The sequence below is a fragment of the Temnothorax americanus genome, unplaced genomic scaffold (genome assembly GCF_048541705.1).
Source record: "Temnothorax americanus isolate GAGA-0224 unplaced genomic scaffold, ASM4854170v1 Scaffold57, whole genome shotgun sequence".
Taxonomy (NCBI): Eukaryota; Metazoa; Arthropoda; class Insecta; order Hymenoptera; family Formicidae; genus Temnothorax; species Temnothorax americanus.
The window spans coordinates 934893-959355 of record NW_027509721.1 but is presented as its reverse complement, the minus strand read 5'-3'; the positions used below and the strand labels follow the sequence as shown (position 1 = coordinate 959355).

Below are 24463 nucleotides of genomic sequence, written 5' to 3'. Positions count from 1 at the left end.
AGTGACGAAACGCGAAGGATCAACAATTGACCGGTACGCGCGTTCCAATAGCTCGCGGGATTTTATGCCTGTTAGCCCAGTCAATAGAGACATTTAAATGGAATTAATTTCGGGAAGCAATTTTTTTTTTACTGTTTTGGAGGATCATGGGTAGTCTAAAACCGGATTTTCGGGATTCTAACCCTGGAGCGTTAGCCGCCATTTTGATTAAAAGGGTGATTTTGTAAATATCTTGCTTATTTTCAACTTTAGAGTGGAAGTGGTAATAACCAAACTTGTAGAACATTTAATACTCTACAATTTTGGTCCTTATCATTTTTCACCTAGGATCGATATTTTGGGTCTTAGACTCGAAAGTGGGGGGTAAAATTTTATTATTATTTTTTATTTTTTAAATTTACTTGGTACAATGAAAAACATCTTTTCCACATCACCACGGGGGTAGAGTTTATGGCGCGCTTATTCAAAAAATTAAAAGAAAATAATAAAATTTTACCCCCCCTCCCCTTCCTACTTTCGAGTCTAAGACTCATATCGATCCTAGGTGAAAAATAATAAGGATCAAAATTGCAGAGTATTAAATTTTCTACAAGTTTGGTTATCACCACTTTCACTCTAAAGTTGAAAATAAGCGAGATATTTACAAAATCACCCTTTTAATCAAAATGGCGGGTAACGCTCCAGGGTTAAAATCCCGAAAATCCGGTTTTAGACTACCCATGACCCTCTAAAACAGTCAAAGAAAAAATCGCTTCCCGGAATTAATTCCATTTCAGCGGCTTTTTCGGGCTCTATTGACTGGGCTATGTCGCGTGTCGCGTAAGCGATTTACAACGACTGACTTCAACCCATAGAGTAAGATCCCAGGGCTCCCAGACGTAACTTATTTTGTGAAAGACAAAATGTGGGACATTGAGTAGTGTTATATGAACTTTGAATACCTGCGTACCTGCAAAGGTGGTTAGACGGCCGATTTACAGGTACCAGGTGAGAAAGGTAAGTAAAAATAGGACTAACTTAACTTAAATTCTGACGGCTAATTTTTATATATACTTTATAAAATATTATTACAAAATAATATTCAACATTGCCAGACACATTCCGCCGGCCATAACTTCCGCCAAACGCTTTAAAACTCCCAATAAAAAAAATGAACTTTACTTGCATTCTGACGCTTGATTTTTATATATGTTACTTAGGGGACTATTTCAAAACTATATGTGCTTAGCCAGACAAATCGTAAGGGCCAAACATCTCCCCAGACACCAAAAACATTCAGCCGTGAGTATGAGCGCGAGGGTACTATGCACGCGTTTTAGAGCGAGTGAGATATCTATGTCACTTCTTCTGTTACTTCTTTAATTCTTTGTAATTAAAATAATTCTTTGTAATATTAAAAATTTGTTAAAGAGAATTAAGAAGCTCTTATCACTTGAGTTTAGAATAAGAAGATCCTTGAATAGGAATACGAAGATACCACTTGGGTTTTATTTCTTTAAAGTAGTTGCATAACAATTATCTTTCAAAGCAATATACATATTCTCTTTACAATTGGCGCAATTTAATTTAAAGATTTCACATCTTTTTTTGAAATACATGTCACTTGAGTTAAGTTAGGTAATATAATTTTGTGAAGAAGAAAATAAAGATTTCACATCTTTTTTTTGAAATACATGTCACTTGAGTTAAGTTAGGTAATATAATTTTGTGAAAAAGATATAAAGCTACCACTTTTTAGTTAGATACATGTCACTTGAGTTAAGTTAGATAATATAATTTTGTGAAAAAGATATAAAGCTACAACTTAGGTTAGATTTTTGAATTTTGACCCTAACGATGATGACCAGGACGATTAAGGGACAGTAAAATACTTTTAAATGAATAATTATTGATAATCAACTTATTATTCACAAAAAAAACAAATCAGTTCACATAGATATCTCACTCGCTCTAAAACGCGTGCATAGTACCCTCGCGCTCATACTCACGGCTGAATGTCTTTGGTGTCTGAGAGGATGTTTGACCCTTACGATTTGTCTGGCTAAGCACATATAGTTTTAAAATAGTCCCCTAAGTAACATATATAAAAATCAAGCGTCAGAATGTAAGTAAAGTTCATTTTTTTTATTGGGAGCTTTAAAGCGTCTGGCGGAAGTTATGGCCGGCGAAAAGTGTCTGGCAGTGTTGAATATTATTTTGTAATAATATTTTATAAAGTATATATAAAAATCAGCCGTCAGAATTTAAGTTAAGTTAGTCCTATTTTTACTTACCTTTTTCTCACCTGGTACCTGTAAATCGGCCGTCTAACCACCTTTGCAGGTACGCAGGTATTCAAAGTTCATATAATCGCTATTCAATGTCCCGCACATTTTGTCTGTCACAAAATAAGTTACGTCTGGGAGCTCTGAGATCTTGGACTACCACGCACGACATAGCATACCGCGACAACGAGTCACAATCGCGCGAAGTGAGATCGATCGGACGGCTAAGATCGCAGGATTAGATTAGATGTTCGTTATACTCTGCATGTTTAGCGCAAACGTAATTGACGATGGCGAAAGTGATATTTAATCGAACCCTCGTCCGAAACGGGCCAATTGCCGGTTTTTCTTCTTCGCTTTTACGCGCTCCCTCGAAAAGTACCCCTGCAAAGGGGACTGTTCTCTATCTTTTGTCGATTCAAAGGTATATTGGTATATATTGTACATATTATGCGTTGGTAACACCTGGCCGACGCTGCCGGCGTAACGAGTTTTCGTCGGGGTTCATGCGGGCACAAAGGCATCTCATCTTTTTGGCAATTTATGCAAATTGTAAAAGAGATCTATGTTTCGCCGTTAGAATTTCAAGTCAGGAAAGAATTCGTGACATCACGGAGCTAGAAGCGGATCCTAGACAACATGCATGTCTGAAGACCGTCTTATTTCTGACGTCTTTAAGATGTCTTATTCAAGATACCTTAAGACGTCTTATCTTTGATGTTTTTTAAAGACGTCTTACTCATAACATCTTTAAGACTTATATATGCAAATGTTGCATTATTCGACCGATAGATGAGTTTTGATAGGATCCGTTTCGCGTAAAATATGATGAAAGGTAGTATAAGAATATGATAAATAAATCACGGTATACAGCACGCAATTTGTGTCAGTTATATCGTGAAGTCCACTCTTATAATAAAGTGACATACTTTTGAATTGATAGCAGGATAGCATATTAATTACTACAAGCAACACTAGCTTTTTTTTCGTATTTTCCTTCTTGTTAATACATTTTCGTAGGGTAACTCGGGGGAATATTCCACACTTAAAAAAATTAATTTTTTTTCTATTTTTGTTTCTTTTTGAAGTATCTTTGCATACTAGCCTCCTTTTTTTTCTTCTTTTATCTGTCATTTGTACATGATTTTAATAAAATATTTTGATTGTTTACTATTAAAAAGAAATAAATACAAAAGTGTTGCAAAATGGCATATTACCCAACCATATGGGTAATATGCCACAATGCTACATAGTATAAAATAATATACTACATACAAATATGTAGTAATTTAACTTCAAAAGTTACTTCAATCATAAAAACAGTACAAATAATCTTTAAAATAAGTCAGTACAAATAGTTTTTAACATAAAAAATAATATTTTAAAATTAAATTGTAATATTATATATAAAATTATTATAATATTGGATTGCAACTATTAAAATTAAAATGAAAAATAAATCTTAAAAACTTTAAAACCTTAAACCTTACAAATTTTAAAAAACCTTGAAATCTTAAAACTTGTAAATTGTATAACTTTAAATTTTATAACTGTCAGCTACACTTTTTTTAACTACATTTTTTTTCTTTTTAGTCTTCCTTGTATACATTTGAGGCATTATTGTTTAAAGGTGCCTTTTCATGCTGACGCTCGACGCTCGATTTGGGCGTCAAACTTGATCACGTGATAGGTCACGTGACAGTCTTTTTAATTCCAGCGTCAAATGGCAAAAGCTCAACTGTGTTCAGCTTTGACGCTTGACGCTCGTTTCAGTCAATTGCTTGTTTCGACGCTCGCATATTTGATGCTCTTTCGCCTTCTTACCGATGAAGTTGGTCACGTGACCAGTTTTGACGCCCTAAATCAAGCGTCGAGCGTCAGCATGAAAAGGCCCCTTAAAACATGTGTTTTAAAACGTGTAAAAAATGTGTTTTTATTACTTTCTTTGAATTTCAATAATATTATTAAAATAAAAACTATAATACTGCCAGGAAATAAACAAAACTTATGTAAAACATCAGAGATAGAACTATGAACAATTTCATGGTATTTACAAGAGCGTTTTTAGCCGTAGCTTTGTTAAACACAACGAGTGGCATATTCCCCACACTGGCATATTCCCCCGAGTTACCCTATTATTAATTTGTATTTTACAATATGTCCAAAATAAAACGTTTATAAGTTTTAAAGACGTCATAATGTTCTCTGGGGAGCGTTGCGTCATATCTGTCTGAGAGATGATGAGCAACAAATATATCGCGTAATTTAACGAGATAACGCGCGAAATATGAGCAGGCATCGGAGATCATGGACAGCTCATTATCACGCGGGCTATCTATCATGTGGATGCGCGGTTTCTGATTTCTACCGATAACAAAACATTTCCGTGAATTTGTTACTAATAGGTATTATACTCGGAAAGAGTTAAGATTTGGACGATCGAACTAGGAAGATTAATCATGGACGAAAAACGTGGAATGTATATTCGGCTAGCAGCGTTCAAATTACCCTATCCGACGTCTGTATACACTCGATAACGCTGATAGAGCTACCAGTCACGCATCGAGAAACGAGTCTCGCGAATGTAAGTATCTAATCTAAACGCGCCTGCAGTCTCGCGGGTAGGGCACTCGGCGGCGTGAGCGAGAGCGAGAGCGAAAGCGAGCTCCGCGCGACGAGGACAGGGCCATCGCCGTCCGGTGTCCGGTACTCCGGTCACGTTAAAACTGTGCACGCCGCGCGCGGCGTCTCAGTCGCAGCTGGTCGCAGCACTCGCAGCAACGCGCGCGCGCCGTGAACGCGATATTACGCGCGCGTTATCGTTAACGTACCGTCTCGAGTCGCTTTACTCTCGCGCGCATCGCAAGGAGGAGGCCGTTATACCCGAGAGCGTGATAAACCCCGCGCGGAGACCAAGCGCAAATCCTGTCACGTCACGATCACCGTCACGGGGCGCCGTCGAGGTTGAGGTTGAGGTTGAGGTTAGGAACGTCGTTCTGTGTGCGCGCTGTTTGCGGAGCGTCGGTCGTGATCCGCGCGCGGGCGCGCGCGCGCGCACGCACGTACATACGTACGACGCACGCACGACACGCACGTAGCACGTAGCCACTTCGGGCTGGAACCAAGCTGCGCTCGCGGTCGCGACTGTCAGGTTTGCATTCAACTAGTGGGAGGAACCCCGGAGCGAGTCTAAATGGCGTAACGGCGCGGTGCTCGTAGACGTGGACAACGCGCGACGGGAGAGAGAGCGGGGCTCCGGAAGAAAGGAGCGGAGTAGTTGGTCGTGCAGTGACGTAAGGTGAGTAACGGACCTCCTCTTGAATGCGTAACTTCGCGGAAGGCGATAAAGTTGTAGAAGGATCTCTGCGCGCGTCCCGCGCGCGTTGGAATTAAATATTAAAGGCTTCAATTTTTAACACTCGACCCCGATGTTCGATTTTGTTCATTTCGTAACGCGCATTCTCGCGCTGAGCGCTGACGCGAAACGTTCTATTTACGCAAGTTTCACGATTATGTCACTGTATATACAACCTGACACTTTATCATAACTCATAACCGTGTTTACGCATTTCTCGACGTGCTCTTGCGTACGAAAGGGAAACAAAGAAGATCGTTTTTATATCTTTATCTTGCATTCTGCGTAAGTATTCGAATGTAAACGATGAGATTACTGTTGATAGTAGTAGTAGTAGTGTATTAGTGGGTGATACTATCCTAACAGCATTAATATTCTGTATATCTATAGAATATATATTATATAAGGATGTCTTAATATACTGAGAACATTCTTATAATATCTTATATTTTACGATATTTTCTGAACATTCTCAGAATATACATTTGCTGTTAAGGTAGTATACTCCCCGACGACACCTAGGTCATGCTGATCCTTTGTATTTACTGTTAATAAGAATATCCATAAAAATTTAATGAAGGTCGGTACACGCACGGATGCACGCTGAGCTGCTGCGTGATGAACCACGGTAAAAGAGGAAGAGAGAGAGAGAGAGAGAGAGAGAGAGAGAGAGAGAGAGAGAGAGAGAGAGAGAGAGAGAGAGAGAGAGAGAGAGATTGTCTTCCTACCTGTTATGCCAGGGCCCGTTCCCACGGTATCCTCGGTTCACGCGTATATGCGCGCGCGCACGCCCGCGTGTAGGTGCACGCGAGGGAAAGAACAATAGATAGAAGCGCACCGTGCCGAATATTGTTCGGCTCTCGTGTGTTCGTAACGCGCTCGGAGTGCTCGGACGCGCCCGTCTCAACCCGCTCCTCGCAGCGACCTTGCGCGTTTGAGACCACGAAATATACCGGTTTTTTTTTCTTACAGGCGCGTTACAGCCACGATTCTCGTTATCCTTTTAGTTTACGAGTTACTCGCGCGCGCGTTTCTACCTCGCCTATTTGCTAGCGCGTCACCTCCGTCGCGCCGCGTCCGTCGCGTCAGTACGGCAATCTCCATTCCTCGTAATGGATTCCTTAAGTGACTCGTCCCTCCGGGATACACTGTACACTCTCGTATTCCCGCGGCAGAATTTCCATTCCTGATAAATCCATTAGCGGCTGTTGCGACGCAATCGGTTTTCTAGGGAGATAAATCTTATCGCGCGAGAGAGAGACGCGGCCAATTCCGCGCCAAGCTGTGTGTATCAGTTCCATTACAATATCCTATACATATTCATACGTGCGCTACGCCGCGCGGAGTATCGTCCCTATATAGCTAGAAGATTACCCGTACGTCGCGCAAACGAGGTCGCCGTCCTCGCCTGCGACAAATAAACCAGCGAGACGGTTCCCATCTGGTCGCTCGCGTGCGAAATAAATTTTTTCCTCGATCTGAACAAGAGAGTTTTTAATCGGACAAAACAATAGTCTTCTCTCGATCGTCGATGGATATTTTTGGATCGCTCGGTATCTCAAAAATTTTCTTCTCTAGTCACAAACACTTTTTTCTATAATAATATGCATTCGCACGTTTAGAGAAGCGCCGTTAAGATACGTGTCGAGTTAAGTGTACTTCCTCCAGCGGGGAGTTCTTTCACGGTGACCGGCCGAATCTCGTTGCACGCACGTCGAAGCGTAGAAAAAGGTGAGTCACGCCGGCTAAAAACCCGTCTAAGGCTCGTTTGTGCGAGCAAAACGACGACGAGGAAACCCCGGTTCGGCGGAAATGAGAGATAAAAGGCTTGTGCGTGGCGGAGCCAAGGGCTCCCCGCGGTTTACGCTGACGATGGACAGGTTCGGTAGGGACGTTGTGTATCTGCGTGAACCGCGTGAGTCACCGCTTCTAAAAGTAGTCGTTGATAAACAATCTCTTTATGGGCAAGAACGATACGAGGCGATATTCTCGGCCTGCTCTCAGTCACGGGGCCAGCTCCTCCGATCGCACGATGGGTCGATGGACCGATGGGCGGATTTTTTTAAGGGAAGAGAAGACCTCGGCCGAGCCAAAGACTCTCGACAACACCAGCTTTCGGACAGGTAGTCTTTAACTCGGTCCGATGCGGAGGTTCGCTTTGAGCTCGCTCCGCCGTCCGCGTCTCGTTCACGTATAAGACGCAATCGCGTGACCACCTACCCGCCAACTTGAAATTCTTCCTGGAAGGAAAGGGAACTGGCGTTCCCACCGACGGTACGTGCTTGATTGCCCCTCGCAATCATTTTGGGCCCCTTCGGGACCTCTGCGCCCTTTTTGGCAAGTACGCGCGTTGCAACGGTTATATGCCGCGAGTTCTACAATTCCTCTTTTCGCCTCCTTACGCTCCGACTTCAGTCCGCGCGAAGATATACGATCGCTTTTCTCTTACGACTACACATTACAGACGCGCGCTTCGCGCGCGCTATTTAGCTTTAATATTACACACAACTGTGTCAAAATATGCTATGACAGCCGCTCACGAAGTTAGCGCAGCAACACAATCAATCAGCATCGCGGAAAAGAGCCAACAAAGCAATTCGAGACTTTCGAGAAGACTTCGAGAGATGCGAGTATCGATTTAATATGCCTTTTTTTAGAAAGGATACAGGGAAAAGTGATCTTGGCGATTGGCGAACAATGGTGCCGTGTACGTGTTGCCTCGTTCGACCGGGATCAAGGTCGAGCCTCTCGCACGATCCTCGAATCGATTTTTTTCTCATTAGATTCCACGAGAAAGATAGACGCGCTTTATACGCTTTCATGAAAGTACGTTCGCCGTAAAGCTCCGGAATTTACGGCGCGCTCCACTGTTCCGTTACGTCCACGATACTTTGTATCCATATCGTTAAATCATAACGATCGCGCGTTTCAAGCTTTATGAAGGCGCTTTAACCGTGGTCTTCGTCCGTGCCAATCTTGGCCGTTAAAGCTCGGGCTCTCTTGACGACGACGGTTTCCTCCCGTTTTTCATGAGATGGTTTACGCGGGATGATCAATTCCGATCTACTGCGCTTGTCATGAATTCTAATAAAACAGGATACGAGGATGGAAATGGGGAAGAAAGATCCTTTTTATTATGTAATAAGAACCTCGCTCTCATATAATAATGAGGCATACGTCTCGTTAAAACGCATCCGTATGATCAATGCTGTCGTCTAGTCCGTCCCGCGACGCGGTAATAAATTTCACAGATCACCCTACCGGCTGCGCTACGAACGGGGACTCTCTTCTTCGTGCAACTGTATTTTCAAGCGGGAACGTTAGCCGCTTTTTGCGATTGGGACGATTGCGCTCATTAAAGTGCGATCCTTAATTGTTGCAAACGGACACGCGAGTTTATCAACGAGCCGAGCGCTGCGCGAGAGTGCGATTACCAACTCGAGGATCTGCGTATCCACAGTGAGGTCGTTGATAACGAAGGATTTCTATAAGGATTAAAGGAGTTCCTTGTAATACCGGATCCGCGACGCTAAAGACCTGCAAATCAATAGAGATTGTGGAAGAATAATTGTCCCCAAGCGCGCTAAATATTCATCAACTCCTATATTTGTACCTTACAATTAGAGGTAAAGAATCGCATCTCGAGTTTTTGTCGAAATTAGAGGTAATACTTTTTCCAATATACCAATATACAATTTACATTGTATAACAGTAAAAGGGGATCTATGTCCATTATTATTAGTTCCTAAGATATAATGTTTAGAAAAGTCATATTGGAAATTTATTATAGAAATAAACTTTAAATCCTGTTTTCTCTAAATTTTTAATAATGGAGATACGATTCTTTACTTGTAAAGTGCAGATATGTTTAAAAAGATACGTTGTACACGTTAGATTCTTGTCGCGGCGAGCACGCCATTTTTTTTCTAGCGCTTTTTACTGAATGAATTTGTATGTCGGTTTCTCTAACCACGTAATTTGGCGTAAGTAGACGTTAACGACATGGAGATGACGGCAAATGGGGTATATGTGTTGGAAAGTCTCTCGGCGCTATTCCTCCTAATAGCCCGCAACTCCCCTTGCGCTTTTCTCGAGGAGCAGAATCGTGTCCGTGGAATTAATCGCGAGCACGTAGGAACATTAACGCGTAAACATTATCACACGATGCGTTAACTATATGTTAAGCGTTTTTGACGCGCGCCAGATTTTCAACTAATTAACCGTGTACATAAGTCGGATCCTGAAAAACAGATATTTAACGTTTTGTCCAAGATCCGACTTTCATCCTCTCGATAATGGCTAGAGACGAAAAATTCGATGCCACCTGAGAAAATCTGGAGAAGAAATTTAGAATTTAGAGAAGAGAGTTGTGTAAACAGTCCAGCATCGCACATTCGACATTTCTTTTTTCGCGAGAGTCAGCATCAGCAGCGGCTGCGGATTGCGAGTGCTTTCGCGCACTTTTGCGCCGAGTCGCGAGACCATGCAGTGTAGCAAATGATTGTTGAAACGAAAGCTTTCCAAGGTTTCTCGCCCTGCGTTTCTGCCAGTTCGACTCGCAAACAACGCTCAGCAATGTTAAATGCTCGAGGAACGCCGATTTGCTCTTCTAGATAGTTCACGTAATGACGGACGGGAACACCCGTGAATAAGTAGAGCAAATTAAGAAGCCGGCGCTTGTGTTCGCCGGGCGAGATTTCCTCACGCGAGAAAGTCAATCTCGCAATTTCATACGAAACGTCTCCGTAGTTATCCTTAACCGTGTCACTCGGTCGTCGATCGAGACATATAAACGCGAGGCACGTAAGATGTCCTATGTATATCGGTCGGAAGTGACCACCGCGGTGTCCGCTCCTCAATTCCAAAACGCGACTAACTGTAAAAATATCGGGGACATCCTAATCTCCTGTGAAACTTGATGTCGTAGTGGTGGTTACCGCAGGTGTTTCGCGACGCCGTAGGCCGTCTTCCTCGCCGGCATGAATCTTTCATGAGGTCTCTCCTCTGTCTCTCTTACTCGGGATAACGCGGCTTCGCTCGCGGGGCCACATAGATGCACCTCCACTTTTGCCGAGCTGCGGGCAATCGATGTCTTTCGAAAGGCTCGCTCTACGGCGAAACCCTTCTTTGATATCGAAAGCCGTGCTTTCGGGCTTAGCCCGCGGACACGCTCGATACTCTTTTTCTTCTCACTGCGTGATCATACGTTAAATATTAGCTTTTCGCGAAAGTACGCATCGCGCCAAGCCGGGCGCGGTATGTTGCGTTAAATTGCGCGAAAGCGATGCTCCGCCGAATTGTCGAGTTCTCTTTGCTTCACATGAGTGGTCGATCTCGGTGCGGAGTACCCCGCATGCGCTTAATCATTTTCCCTTTTATCTTACTTTTTACTTTCACTCCAATTGTTTCCGCCGATTCTCACCTGATTTTTCTAGAATGGACTCGTAAATAACGCGCGCCCGTCCGGTTTTCACCTTAATGATCTTATCGCAGGCGTTAACGATTAAGTGGCTCGAGAAAATCGCTGGTAAGACTATCAAGCGTTACGATGTCGCCAGCGGAAGATGCCGATTATAGTTATCCATTAACCAATCAGCTTTAATCGCACTACCAGATGAGACGAAACGTCTATAAGACTACTTTTTGAAAAGATCACGAAGGTAACCGGTTGCGGAGGCCGGAGACAAATTCGTTCGTTTATGCGCCCGTCAGGGCTGTGGCCCTCACTTCCTCGGAACATCCGCCCTCTCTGTCTCAGGCGGGTCTCACCTGTAATGCGGCCTTTACAGCCTCACGGCTGTTGGCGAACAGTGAACAAGGCCGCGTGTAACTTTTACTTATTTCTGCGCACTTACGTTTCACTCACGGCTGGACCATTAATCACGGTGCGCAACGGTGGGATACTGTTGCAATCGAGGAGCTTAATGACTAACAACGGAGGAAAGGCGAGATCCTTCGACGTTACCGGGACGACCACGACGGAAACTTTAAAGCTTTGATCTGAACCTGATTACATCGTAATTTATACAAAAACTGTCCGACACGAGCGTTTGTCGAAGCTCCCTTTTTTTCTCTCCTCTTCCGAGAACGGAAAAGCGGACATTGAGGCTCGGATGGCTTCTCCTGACTATAAAACGTATAATGATTTTTATCCGCCGGTGAAAGTCGATATAACAAGTGTGTCGCGGAGTTGTCGGAGAAAAAGAAGAGATGATACAAAAGCAGTGGAAATCCTATGCGTAGTTCCGAAGAGTGAAAAAAGTGCGTTGACAATAAAATATTGTAGCTGAGGTTTTGCTTCTACGATCTGTGTACGTGACAAATAACAGAAATTGCGAGCCATAAACGTTTCGCTGTATAGGCTACGAGCAAAAACTGGAAATTGGCGTTTTTTCCGCGAAATAGGCCCGTGGAATAGTTAGACAAGCGTTGTTATAGATAGGAGGCCGTGTTTAGTAGAAAACCGGTCGGACTCGACTAAACGCGAAGATTGACCGAGTACTTTCCCGTTAACTACCTATCCGTTCCAGTTTTTCGCGTATATACCATATGATATCGCGCGTAATGCGTAATACTACAGCGCTGCTTTATTGCATTTTCAAGCAATTACGAATCACATATTTAGACGTGTCGCTGGTCCACTTTCGTGTTTGCGCTAAAACCGGAGAAGGAGCCTGACATTAATCTGAACGTCACACGTATAGAGCGAGAAGCAGGATGATCCCTGAATGGATCTCTCGGAAACCACCTTCTCTTCCTTTTCTCATTTATCGACTTGCCACTCGGCAATTCGCGAGAAAGGTGAAAATAAAGTATCAATGCGATTTCTTTCCGACTTGTAAATATTCTATGTCGTACTCAGCTTTCCCATTACATAAAGCGTCGGTTCCTGAATTTTTAACCGGTAACGTGAAATATCAACCGCGCGGTTTACGATATCTTCTTCTTCTTCCTCCTTCTTCTCTCCTCTCCTCGGTGTCCTTACATCGATTTCGGCGAACTGTCTCGATTCGCGGATTCTTCAATGTACTAAAGAGGAAGCGACGCGTAGAATAATAACGAAGGGTTAATGAATGCGGCGCGTAAAATACGCTCGCGCGCGCGCGGTTTCACGCTTGACCCGGCATGCGGCGTGTGGTTTCACTCGTTGCTCACGCGGCGCGCAGCCTCCCGCTTTCACGTTGCGCAAAACATCATTCGGTCTCCAACCGTCAACGAACGGCGCTTGCGATTTTTACAGCTCGCAATCTCCCCCCCCCCCTCCTCCCGCTATCCTAGCGACAGTTTTCGAGAGCGGCGTCGTGGCCCGTTACGACAAAGCGCACACTCGATCATCCCGAGCGGCGCCATCGATTTGCGGTGACACTCCGCTTTTCTTCCTTTCTTCCTCGCTCTTTTTTCTTCCTTTCCTTTCTTTTGACATTGTCTAACCGCGACAACCGTGACACTAAAACCGTTCGCGAGAAATGTCTGGGAAAATATCTCATATTTATTTACACGTAACAGCAGCCGAATCGCGGATTAATCTTAGGATGTACTTAACGTTCTGATCATTTCGTTACTATAACAAATAATAACTGCACATTTATAGCTGCAAATCTATCATGCGAAAAAATTTGTTTCTCTTTTTCAGAAGCCAAACTAGTATTATTGAAGTAATCGCACTAACGATATAGAGGCCATAGAGGAGCAGGCCGAGTGAAAGAAAGGTCCGTGGCCGCTAAAGGAAGTCTCTCTCGCAAAGCGAGAAAGGGGAAAAAGGAACCCGTAAGCACGATGAGTGAGAGACGCGGTACGAAGGCGCTGGAGCTTTGGTGCCGTCGGATAACCGACGGTTATCCGGGTGTAAACGTGCAAAACATGACCACCTCCTGGAGAGACGGGCTTGCCTTCTGCGCCATGATTCATCACTTTCGGCCGGACCTCATGTAAGTTTATAGCGAGTATGTAATCGCCGTTGTAACGCGGTAAATATCTCCGGAAAGATATCATCTTACACAGATAACGACGCGAAAGTATATTTTTCCGTCGTTTTACCGAACGAATTTTATAATGGTGCAGGGTGCTCTCTCGATAATATATATATATAATATTCCGTAGGAACGATCGATTCCAGTCATCGATCGTATATATACTCTTAAAAGTGCGATTTAAACCACACGTTGCTCGATTCTTGGCGCGACTTCAAATTGCTCTTGTTAAGCCGATTGTCTCGTAAATTAAGCGAGAGAGAATTCCCGAGTGTGTTCGCGCGCGTCTCATCGTCCGACTTGGCTGCGTTTCATCTTAATTATGCGTAAATTAAGTAACAGAAAGCTCGAGTCCCCACGCGTCTTGTCGTCCGACTCGGTCATATCTCATCTTAATTATGTGCAGTTCGTCAATTCTCACCGAGAAGATTTCTCGATATGAATATTTCGAAACGATTCGGTATATAAGGTATTAGATTTTAGATATTAGGTGTAACAAAGAGAGGTGTGAAAAAATTGAGAAATTCACGGACCTCCGTGTCCAAATGCGTTAGTAGTCGAGGAATTATTGAGATATCGCGGAGAAATCTGGGGATCGCAAAGATGCAAAGATCCGGTGATTCCGAGGCATCTCCGGACTCCGGACGGATTGTCCTCTTCATAGTAATCCCAGGATTTCGCGTCGCCGGCGCTCAACGACGAAGGGAAGGTCCTTCTAAAAATAGAAGTTCAGTGAATTGACGATCGATAAAGCAACAGCAGAGTCTGCACCCATCACACGGAGGATATGCTGTGCCCCGGTGTTTTATAGGTGATAACGGAATGCAGCCGGAATTTTGTCGCGTTATGCAATATGAGAGCGGCTCTACATCCCGAGATCCTCGCTTGGAAATATTCTATTTTTGATCGATTAACGTTTTCGAAACGTTTTTCTTCAAATTACAGTCTGTCGACGATACGTTTTACCCACTTCCATATTGCATAACGCGGCCCAATGTGTTATGGAAAGTAACCTACTTTCTTTACTGTCCAGATAATACTCGCTGACAATTTGCATTCTTTCACGGAATAATAAAGTTAATTAATTTCAATTTAAAGTTTCAATTTGAAAAAAAAAAATACGAGAATCTCCAGATGTTAACGTTCGACTTGACGATATTTTTTCTTCCGCATATATTATTCTTTTCGGCGCATAATCAATAAACTAGGATAAAAAGGCAAGACAACATCGCGGACATCCATCGCAGAGATTTATTTTCAAACATTCATGAAGGCTAACGACAACACCTCGAGCTTTTCTGGCGGCCGTCCAAATAAATATCTCTTGCTAGTTGAAAACGTCTAATTATTATCGCGATCGTTCGATACTTTAAACGCGAATGAATAAACAACGCGAACAAAAATACATTTGTGCCATTGCGTGCACATTGCCAAAAAAATCTTGCAAAAGAAAGCTCGTGCGAGTTACGCACATTTAATTTTTTAATAAGATTAATAATTTTATCACCTACGACTCGAAATGTGTTGAAAATAAACTGCGAAAAAGTTTGCGGCTTGGTTTATTGCCCGTTGTACCTCGATACGTTGTGACAAAATGTGTTCTGTTATAGATTAAGTGGCGTTTTTAAGAGAAATGCACTCTTGACCGTCGAAACGAGAGACCCCCGGCCTTTCTTTATTGACTCTCTATAAAAAGCTTTTTCGTCCTCTGGCTTTTTATCGACTTTATTTCCCCGAAAGTATCTAATTCTATCCCTGACACTTGAGTTTGTGTCAAGGGTAGAATTAGACACTTTCGGGGTTTGATAGACGCAATATATGCCTTTATCTGTTTCAATATTTATAATTAAATGGAGAATGTTGTTTTTAAATAGTCATTTGAAGAGACATATATAAATTTACACGTTTAAAAAATTGCGTCTTTAAGAAGGCGACGTCCTTTTTTTTGTAGGGAAAGATGTTTGTTCGTATGAGAATTCCTTCTAGAACTTCGCTTCAATAGTCAAGGTCTCACGAAGAAGGGAATTCGCTTTTTATCGCGGACGAAAAGATTGTTGCGAGGCTATTCTTCATTTCTCCTCCTCTTATTGTCTCGGTCAGTCCGGCAAAATCTACTCGGACGTAACGGCGGAGGGAGGCAATAAAACAGCGAGAAGTTTTCTTCTATTACCTTCCGTTCCCGTGGCTGAAACGAAATTTTCCCCTTTCTCCTCGCCTTCATTCCTCGTCTCCTCTCAAAGCGAACTTCAGAACTTCAGAGTTATTTTAACTTCCAACAAAAGACAAAGAGATTTCGTGTCGCGATGCGTATAACGCTCCTTGATGGTTATTGTCTAAGTATCTGTCTAATAATAAGTATGAGGTGATTGAAAATTAAAAAGATCGCGACTTGCGGTCGACCTTTTATTGTCGAGCAGCTGAATTGAAGAGCCGGGTAGAATAACCCGGAAGAGGAGTATCACGTGAGAATATCTTGGCGATCTCTGACGAGGAGGCGCGAGTGAAAGTAAAACCGACAGGTGTATACCTAACCGATCGAAGAAGAATCTGCACGTGTGGCGGAGAGGAGACCTTTGCGCCTTTGGTGAAATTCGTGGGGTTACGTTAATTCTATAGATGCGCGCGTTAAAACGCGGGGCAGCAAAGGATAGGTGCGAGAATTTATGGGCATAACGTGGAGCTGTGTTGCGGTTTGAACTTTCGCTCGCTCGCTCGCAACATTGCGTTCAAAGCTGGACGGTTGATGCCGCGATATATGCAGCTCTGCACTATCTCTACGGAGTTCTGTTGGATATCGTTCGTTTAGTCGTGCGATTTCTCATCCGATGTGTAACGTTATCGCGCTAGAATCGCATTCTTTAATAGCGAATCTCGTTCTTCCTGTCGTAATTTCACAAATGGAGTCTCGCGAAATATACCTACGACGATTAGCACCGAATGGCGCACGCGCGCGTGGATGAAGTATCACTAATAAGCTGAAAGACGAGTCGTCAACTCGTGTAGGTTTTTTTTTAGGCTGCGATAGGAGGAGATGAAGATGAGAAGGACGGGAGGATGAGAATGAAAAGGATGGGTGTGGCACCGGTCTGGTGGAACTCTGACTCATCGTGACCTCCCAGACGACCGCCCGTCGTCTATCAAATCCCGAATTTATCGCGAGTCGTGACGAGTCAAGAGTTTTACTGCGGGAAATTATTAGAGAATGTCGACGAAGAAACGATACTCCGTTGTATAGTATTATCGACGGCACTCTCTCTCCCGCGGATATATACGCTCGAGAGAAATGATCGCGCAAACACTTGATATATATATCACCTAGAATTTCACGTTGCTTCGATCCGTGATAATCACGACGCAATTTCACAATACTGAATTGTCTGACATAATTGTAGGCACAATGCGCGCTCGCGAAGAATGAGTGACGTGTCGATTTCACGCTCTACATAAATCGTAACAAAAGTTTTACATCCGCGTGGGTTTGCTATCTCGCTATCAATCGAGCAGCCGAACTCGAGCATCGAACAGGTGCTCATCTTTCGACCTAGAATTTCAAGTACTACTTCAACTGCCGAGCAATATGCGGCCTGTGCATATCGATTTACCTAAAAGTGGAGCACTCGTATAGTAGCCCGGCATATAGACAGTCGCGAAAAAAAATGGGTATCATTGTGCCATAAAAAGGAGAAGTGTCAGGAGAGTAAATCGTAATATGCAATAATCGGTTGTAAATTGCGGGAAAGATATGTCGCCGAGATAAAAGAGCAATATTATATTTTCGGAGTTTAAGGTTTCTAGTTACGACTTTCCGAGGACTTGAGCTCCCTTTTCAGGACTTTTGATCCCGAGTCGTCTCTTTGAATAGATCCTGGGATGCAGGGAAAATTTTGTCGGCAATATCGACGACTTTATTTCGACGAGTCGGCACTTATTTGCAATTGCACCGACAGCTTTAGCTTGGTAACGTTATCACTCAATCAACCATTTCAGACAGCCGGAAACGGTAGAGCATCTATGCGGAAACAGTGATTTTCTTAATTTAGATTATTTCCGTTTAATTAAAGTTTTATTACATTTTCATTTCTTCATAAATGATATGTCTCGATAGACGGCCCATCTCGATAACGGGGGCAGATCTCGAGGCAGATCCGTGGCCCACGTGCGAGATGCATTACACATTCGTGGCACCTTTTCAGTCATGCGAAAATTTAACTGCGTTACATTCCCCGATGCAATCTGCTAGATTCGCCTACGTATTTCCGGCATATTTTGTTATGTACATATTTTGTCATGTATATATTTTGGTATACATGCCGACAGCACGCTGCACACTCCGACTTCAATAAGTTAGAAAATTACAAACGTGTCGCAGAGAAATCGTTTGCAAAAATTATAAAGTGATTTTTTTTAAATCAAAGTTGTGCTTTGTTTCTCAGCGTCACATCCGTTGCTCATTTTCATTTTATTAAGGTAGGCGTATCGTTACGTGCTAGTCATGTGACTGTTTGTAGGTTTTCACGTTCAGAAATATATTTCAGGCAATTTTTGCTAAGGAAAAAATAATTTTATGAATTATGGTGTAAAATTTTATACGTGACAAAGTATGTTACTTTTTCCAAATTATGTGATTTTTCTCATTTGACTCCGTTTTGATCAGCTGATCATGCGAGTCGTCGAGAAAGGTTACAAGTGAGGTTACATCTTCTTTTCGATTGAATTAGGGTTTCAAAATGCATGACAGGGGTGTCAATCACTATCCATTTCGGCTAAAAAAGACGAGCCTCATAACCTGCAACTACAGTGATTAGCCAGCGGCGTTGCCAAGTTTTCCCAACTTCACCTCGACCAAAAAATGTCTGCTCGATTACCGCATTTTCACTAAAATAAACTAAAAAATTAGCAGCGAAATCTCCGGTAAACTATATATTTTATGGTTGCATCGGATTCTTCGAAATCTAATGTACAAAAACAATGTTTTTTCTCACTTCATCTAATCGAAAAATGCGAAAATATGTGATTGAAACCGTGATAGAGCCTTCTTTTTCTTGCCGTCTGTATGAAGTAATGCAAAATTTGTGATTTTCGAGATCGATTTTCTAGAGTAAATAGTCGGTAAGGAGCCACAGAAAAAATCGACTGCAAAGCTGATCATATAATTTGATATAAAATCAAAAATCGAAAACTTTATCTAATACATGCCCTGACGAGACGACTACCTTAAGAGGGATATAACTGCGACGGATTTCGCACGACCGTCCTTTCTTTAATAAAGACCGGGCATACTTAACCGCCGTCGTTTACGACTCACATATTCAGCAACGGCGGTCTAATGAAAAAAGCGATTCTCTCACCATACACGCCCACAGGATAATCAGCAATCTGATTTATTCAAGGAATCCTTTTTACACATTCGACGTTTTATCGAGTGGCCTTCGGATGCGGAATAAATGTGGCCGAAGAATCGCGCCGAAGTAACCGATAGCAGAAGATTAATACTGCTTAGCGAGAGATAAAAACTCAGGTCGTCCCACTTCGTTTTTTGTTACAGCGACTTCAATAGCCTGAACAAGGACGATGTGTACAGAAACAACGAGCTGGCTTTCAGAACGGCCGAGCAGCATCTTGGGATCCCTGCGCTCCTGGACGCCGAGGACATGGCGTCCTGCACGGTGCCCGATCGATTGTCCATTCTCACCTACCTCTCGCAATTTTACCAAACTTTCAGAGGTGAGTCCCGTCGCGAGACTTTCTTTGTCGAGAGCGGGCTGGCTTTATTAAAGAAAGTAATGCTCGCATCGTGAATCGTCTCAGACGTCTTATTACGCGAAGAGTAAACATTCCCTAACTCTCAGAATGCGTTGAAAGATTTAATTAAATTCATTCCTCGATTCGAGTTTGTTCGCCGTTTGCTGCTATTGAATTCTTGAAACTGAAATAATTTAAGCATACCTAACATCAGCGGCTGCATTCGGCAGCTTCATATTTTTTTCAGAAGATATTTGAGTCTGACCCAAATAAGTACGTCGCGCGCGAATAGTCTGAGGAATACACGACGATTTTGGTGCTAGTTTTTGTTTTCACTCTCTGGCTATCGACCGCTTTTTTCATCTCTTCCCTAGTCTAGACGACTCTGTCGACGAAATACAATCCCGTCGGAAAAAGTACATCACAGCCAAAGATTTTTTTTCTCGAAGGAGCGTTCTTACACTCGTAGTCGACCATCGCGGTGTCTTTTATATTATTCAACGCAAATTTTACGAAAAGAAATTTTTATACAAACTTAATTTGCGTAATTCACTTTACCTTCGTCGCGAAAGATTGAGCTTCATATGACTTTTATCGAAACTATATTATAAAGACCCATACAATACATAAACGTTGAATCAAAATCTCAAAAAAATTTGCAATATTGCATCCACGTTGCAAAATGTATTTCAACGTTGAAAATATATTGTACAAACGTCTAATGTCCTCTGAATTACAATGTTTTGTAGACGTTGTAATTCATCATTTAGCTTTATTAATGATTATTCTCTGATTCCGATACTTTCTTTTTCTTATACTTGTATATAACACGTCTTTATAGTGTTCAAAAATCTTGTAATGATATATTAACTGGGAAATATTAAAAACAATGCAACAACAATTAAAGATGTATGCCGCAACCGCCGCCAAACAGACCCGATGGATCGCCAGAAGTGGCGATCGTGGCGCAGAGATATGTGCGCTGGTCTAGTGAGCCGGAGAACCGAGTTCAAATCCAGTTAGGACCAAGACGGTTTTGTCAGATTTCGATCGCCACCTCTCGGAAATTGTAGATGGGGATGGCAACCCACCGAGAGTATATTGCTGCTTGCCTACAATCTAAGGAATGCAAATGTTTTTGTCATAGAAGTGTACCATAAAAATTTCATTCATTTTTACCGTACATGAGCAGAGATACATATTATGATATTTACATGGGAAGTATATCTATGAAATTTTTATGGTACACTTCTATGACATCGAGAATTGCAATTACGGTTTTTTAAGATTTTCTGGTTATATATTTTTTTTAATTTTTTAATGATTTATTTAAACAATATCAAGTACAAAAATGGGACAAAATTGCGATTTTTACGGTTTTTCTGTCCCAATGATACCATATTGTTTATGAATAATTTCTGAGATTAGCTCTACACTGTTTAATCAAGAAAACAAAATTATACTATATATAGCTATCTGACATACATCTTTAAATTGTTATATATTGATTAACATTGGCTGCGTTTAGCAAAACATATTTTTTTTACAACTATTGGAAATTTCCTCAGCTCCGATTGGATTATTCCCCTCGATCTAAAAGAAGACCCTCGGATGTCGCGATTATGTTTCGCTGGGGGCCTACTTTTATATTCACCCTCAACTGAACTTACGAGTTGGTCTTACTGTCATGTGCCGCTTAGCGGCATCGTTGATGCGAATAGCACGGAAAGATTGATAATTTGTTCAATGCTGTTTCAATGTTGTATATCAACATAAAGAATTAATGTAGAAGAATCAACACATAAATTCAACGTTGAAAAGATATTTACACTTCAATATTCAACATTGCAACGTCTCAACTTTTGTTTCAACTTTTTGTGCTGTATGGGAGAGCCAATAAATTCGATTTTACTTTATACGCACGATTACAAATTTCCTCGAGGCAAGCGATGTTTCGCGTCGTGTCTCTAACTATGACATCTGTGATTCCGAGAAGCGCGGACTGCGAAAAAAGCGTTCTATCGGCACGCACATCACGTTCGTTTTCAGGTTGAAATCAGACGAGTCCGATCGACAGGCGTGACGTTCGAAACGTCGCAACGCATTAATGTCTCGCATATGCTCGACACGATTGCGCAGCCCGTTACCAAATGGGCCAAATAGGCCGCGCCGATTGCTCTCGTGTCAGCGATTGGTTTCTAATAGCTTTCTCCTCTTCGCGGAGCGGACCGGCGTATCTCTCGCACAATTGTCCTCTTCGATTAATATCACACGCGTGACGTCTGTCGCGGGCGCTATATAAGGTCGATATCTGCCTCGACAACGTGAATCTCGGGACGCAAAGTACAGAAATTCGTTTGAAATTAATTTTTGTTCTCGATCAACGATTTCATGACGTGGACGTGATATTTCGATGAAATTTCTTTCGTCCCATTTAAGTCACGACGCAACGAGTATCGCGGCTTTTGATCTCCTCGCACTCCTCGTGAGCGACAACGCGACGCAGAGCGGCGTCTCGTAAAAAGCAAAGGAAACTTCTGACGACGTTTAAGTCGTCGTTTTTATCGGTCCCGCTGGAGCTCTGATTATCAGAGGCGCAATTAGCCCGGCTGTCCGATTGCGGGCCGGCTTTGAAAATTTGAGTAGCCACTTGTTGAGCCACCGCAAGATTTGCATTCCTTTTTCCGCGGCTTTTTCGCCGTTCCCATCTCGATCAGAAAATAGCTGCCACTAACGGCATCGACCTTTTACGTTATCGTTTACAACCACTTGTTGAACGAACGTTATTGCGTCGTCCTCGCCATTGTTATGATTTTCGTTCGCTTTTACGGTGACAAACGAGTCAAATTCGCCTCACGAATTATACGCGACGAGTATGCCTGTCAAGCAGGATTTCACTTTTTCAGCGTGTACGTAAATGTCTTTGATTTATTAGATGCCGTAATTATTGAAAGGATCGAATTTATTTCATCCCACGAGAGAACGATGCTCATTTAAGAGTTTCTTAAAGAACAAATTAGCGATTCGATCCTCTCTTCATTTATTAAAGCGCTGTCCGCGATACGTAAAACGCCTGAAACTTTCGAAAGTTAAACTTTAACGGTAAATTCGAAGGATATATGTATAAGTATTTCATGTATCGCGATCCTTTTTCCTCGCCGACCTGCGTCAAGAAGATTGGCGTGAATTATTCGATTTCCAGCTGCCGGCTTCGCGCTCGCTTTGAAACCCGGCGGCGTTTCGTTACGCAAAGTGTCGATGTTATAACGTGCTTCTCGCGTCGTGATCTCTAATCTTTTCTCTCCACTATCCCTCTCTCCCTGCTCTGCATTCGCGAGAACAGGGAAGCGCGCGATTTGCCGAGAATATTATCATTTGTGCTTATTGAGCTCTACGCGTCGCTAGAGACAAGATATCCGGCGGTGATGCCGTAATCTATTAAAAAGTCCATCTTTTTCCCCAGCTTCTAATCTCACGGAATTCCAGTCTCCCGCAGATTAACCGTACCGTTAACCTTTGAAAGACGGTTAATCCCGATCGGATAGGAAGACGATCCGTTGCATTGTATAATAAATGCCCGCCCGGCTGCGAATTAACGTGAGGACCTATACCGTTTCCTGAAATCACTATCTGCAATGCAACGAGGAAATTACCACATTGCTCGGTAGTCGACGTCTTGCTCGTTTTATAGCTGCATTAGGCCCCGCGCTCTCGCGGTCGGGATTAGACTTGGCGCTTCGGGCGGACGGACGATAGTCAGCGGAAGGTGGAGGTACACTTATCGAATTCTGCTACTACAGGGTCATGTTCCAAAACTCACTCTAGTTAACTAAAATGCTATAGTGTACGTGACGTAAACTATAGATTTTAGTTACCCAGAGTGAGTTTTGGAACATGACCCAGAGGATACTCTGTGAGCGACTCTGTACTTAGAACGCGTCGCGCTCAGCAGTATCGCGCCGGTAATAAAACGAAAGAATATAGAAACTGAGATAAATAAGCTTCCTCGAGCGAAGCCTGATTATTATAAATGCATTTCGCATTCCCGTCTCTTATACATTGGAAGGAAGGCTATGCGGAAATGTGTCACGTGAATTTACACGTTGGATCACACAGGTTGATCGGCACCGACATAAATAAGGGCGTTTATACAAACGCGCCGAGTTGGACTTTTCTTCGTACCGCTTTGCAAAAAAAGTCAATATTGTCTTTCAAACAGAAGCATATTTCCGCTACTCGTCGGCCACAATAGCGGTACTTTTAGCGCTCCGTGCATAAATATTCACCCTACGAAGGAAACTTCTACGGGACGTTCCATAAATTACGTCGGCACAATTCATCGAGACAATTGAAACGAAACAGCTACCTCCTCTTCAAGTTTCTCGTTAAATAAGCAACTTTTTGTGCTCCAATGTTCTCTCGTAATTTAACTCATGTTTCCTATTAAAAGTTATTATTTTAATATATAGAAACAAAACAATTGTTAATAATAGAGGATTGAAGAAAATGTTTAAACGTTTTGTCTCAGGATCTTCGCCCAGCCGTCTGGCGACGAACAGAACGACCGAAACCGCTGACGAGAGGATCGCCCCTGTTCCGGAATCTCCTAAACAAAAGGTACACCATGATTATAATTACAACACGATCAATCAGTCGGTCGATCGATCGATTGACGCAGACACGCTTCTCGAAACTTTTTCTTTTGCCCGACTCCCTCCTTCAATGAACGACATTGTGTAATTTTTATAATACGTATAGCAGTTTCGTACGTATCGCGGGCTTGGAAGTTTCCTCAAGCTTTTCCAGAGCGCAGAACCGCCGCGCGTCGTAACACGTTGAGTACTCCTCGTTAACTTACGCAATCGCGAGTCACATTTACCATACGAGATCGTTATTCTTGTAAATCTTTTTATTCTGTTGAGCGTTTTATCTTTCGCAACGAATGGGATATCGTGAATTAGCAACGACCGGACGGACTTTGTGAGCCACATGTTTACGTGACTTCGACGCCACTCAATGTGTTAATAATCATCATCTTCCTTCTCTCTCTCCCCCTCTCCCTCTCCCTCTCCCTCTCCCTCCCTCTCTCTCCCTTTCTCTCCCTCTCTCTCCCTCTCTCTCTCTCTCTCTCT

General features: G+C 42.7%; 1 protein-coding gene across 4 annotated transcripts in view; it reads left to right on the top strand.

The window, feature by feature from the left end:
• The window catches only part of Mical-like (MICAL-like protein), an 80849-nt gene that overhangs the window by 45218 nt on the left and 11168 nt on the right, over nt 1-24463 (top strand). The window contains exons 1-4 of one of the 4 annotated variants that reach the window (XM_077419625.1): nt 5010-5562; nt 13253-13547; nt 19135-19313; nt 23860-23948. In XM_077419625.1, the coding sequence (XP_077275751.1) occupies nt 13396-13547; nt 19135-19313; nt 23860-23948 (420 nt within the window). In that variant the 5' untranslated portion in view covers nt 5010-5562; nt 13253-13395. Of the gene's footprint in view, nt 1-5009; nt 5563-13252; nt 13548-19134; nt 19314-23859; nt 23949-24463 lie in introns of those variants that run through there. The other 3 variants (XM_077419623.1, XM_077419624.1, XM_077419626.1) reach the window with 3 other exon arrangements.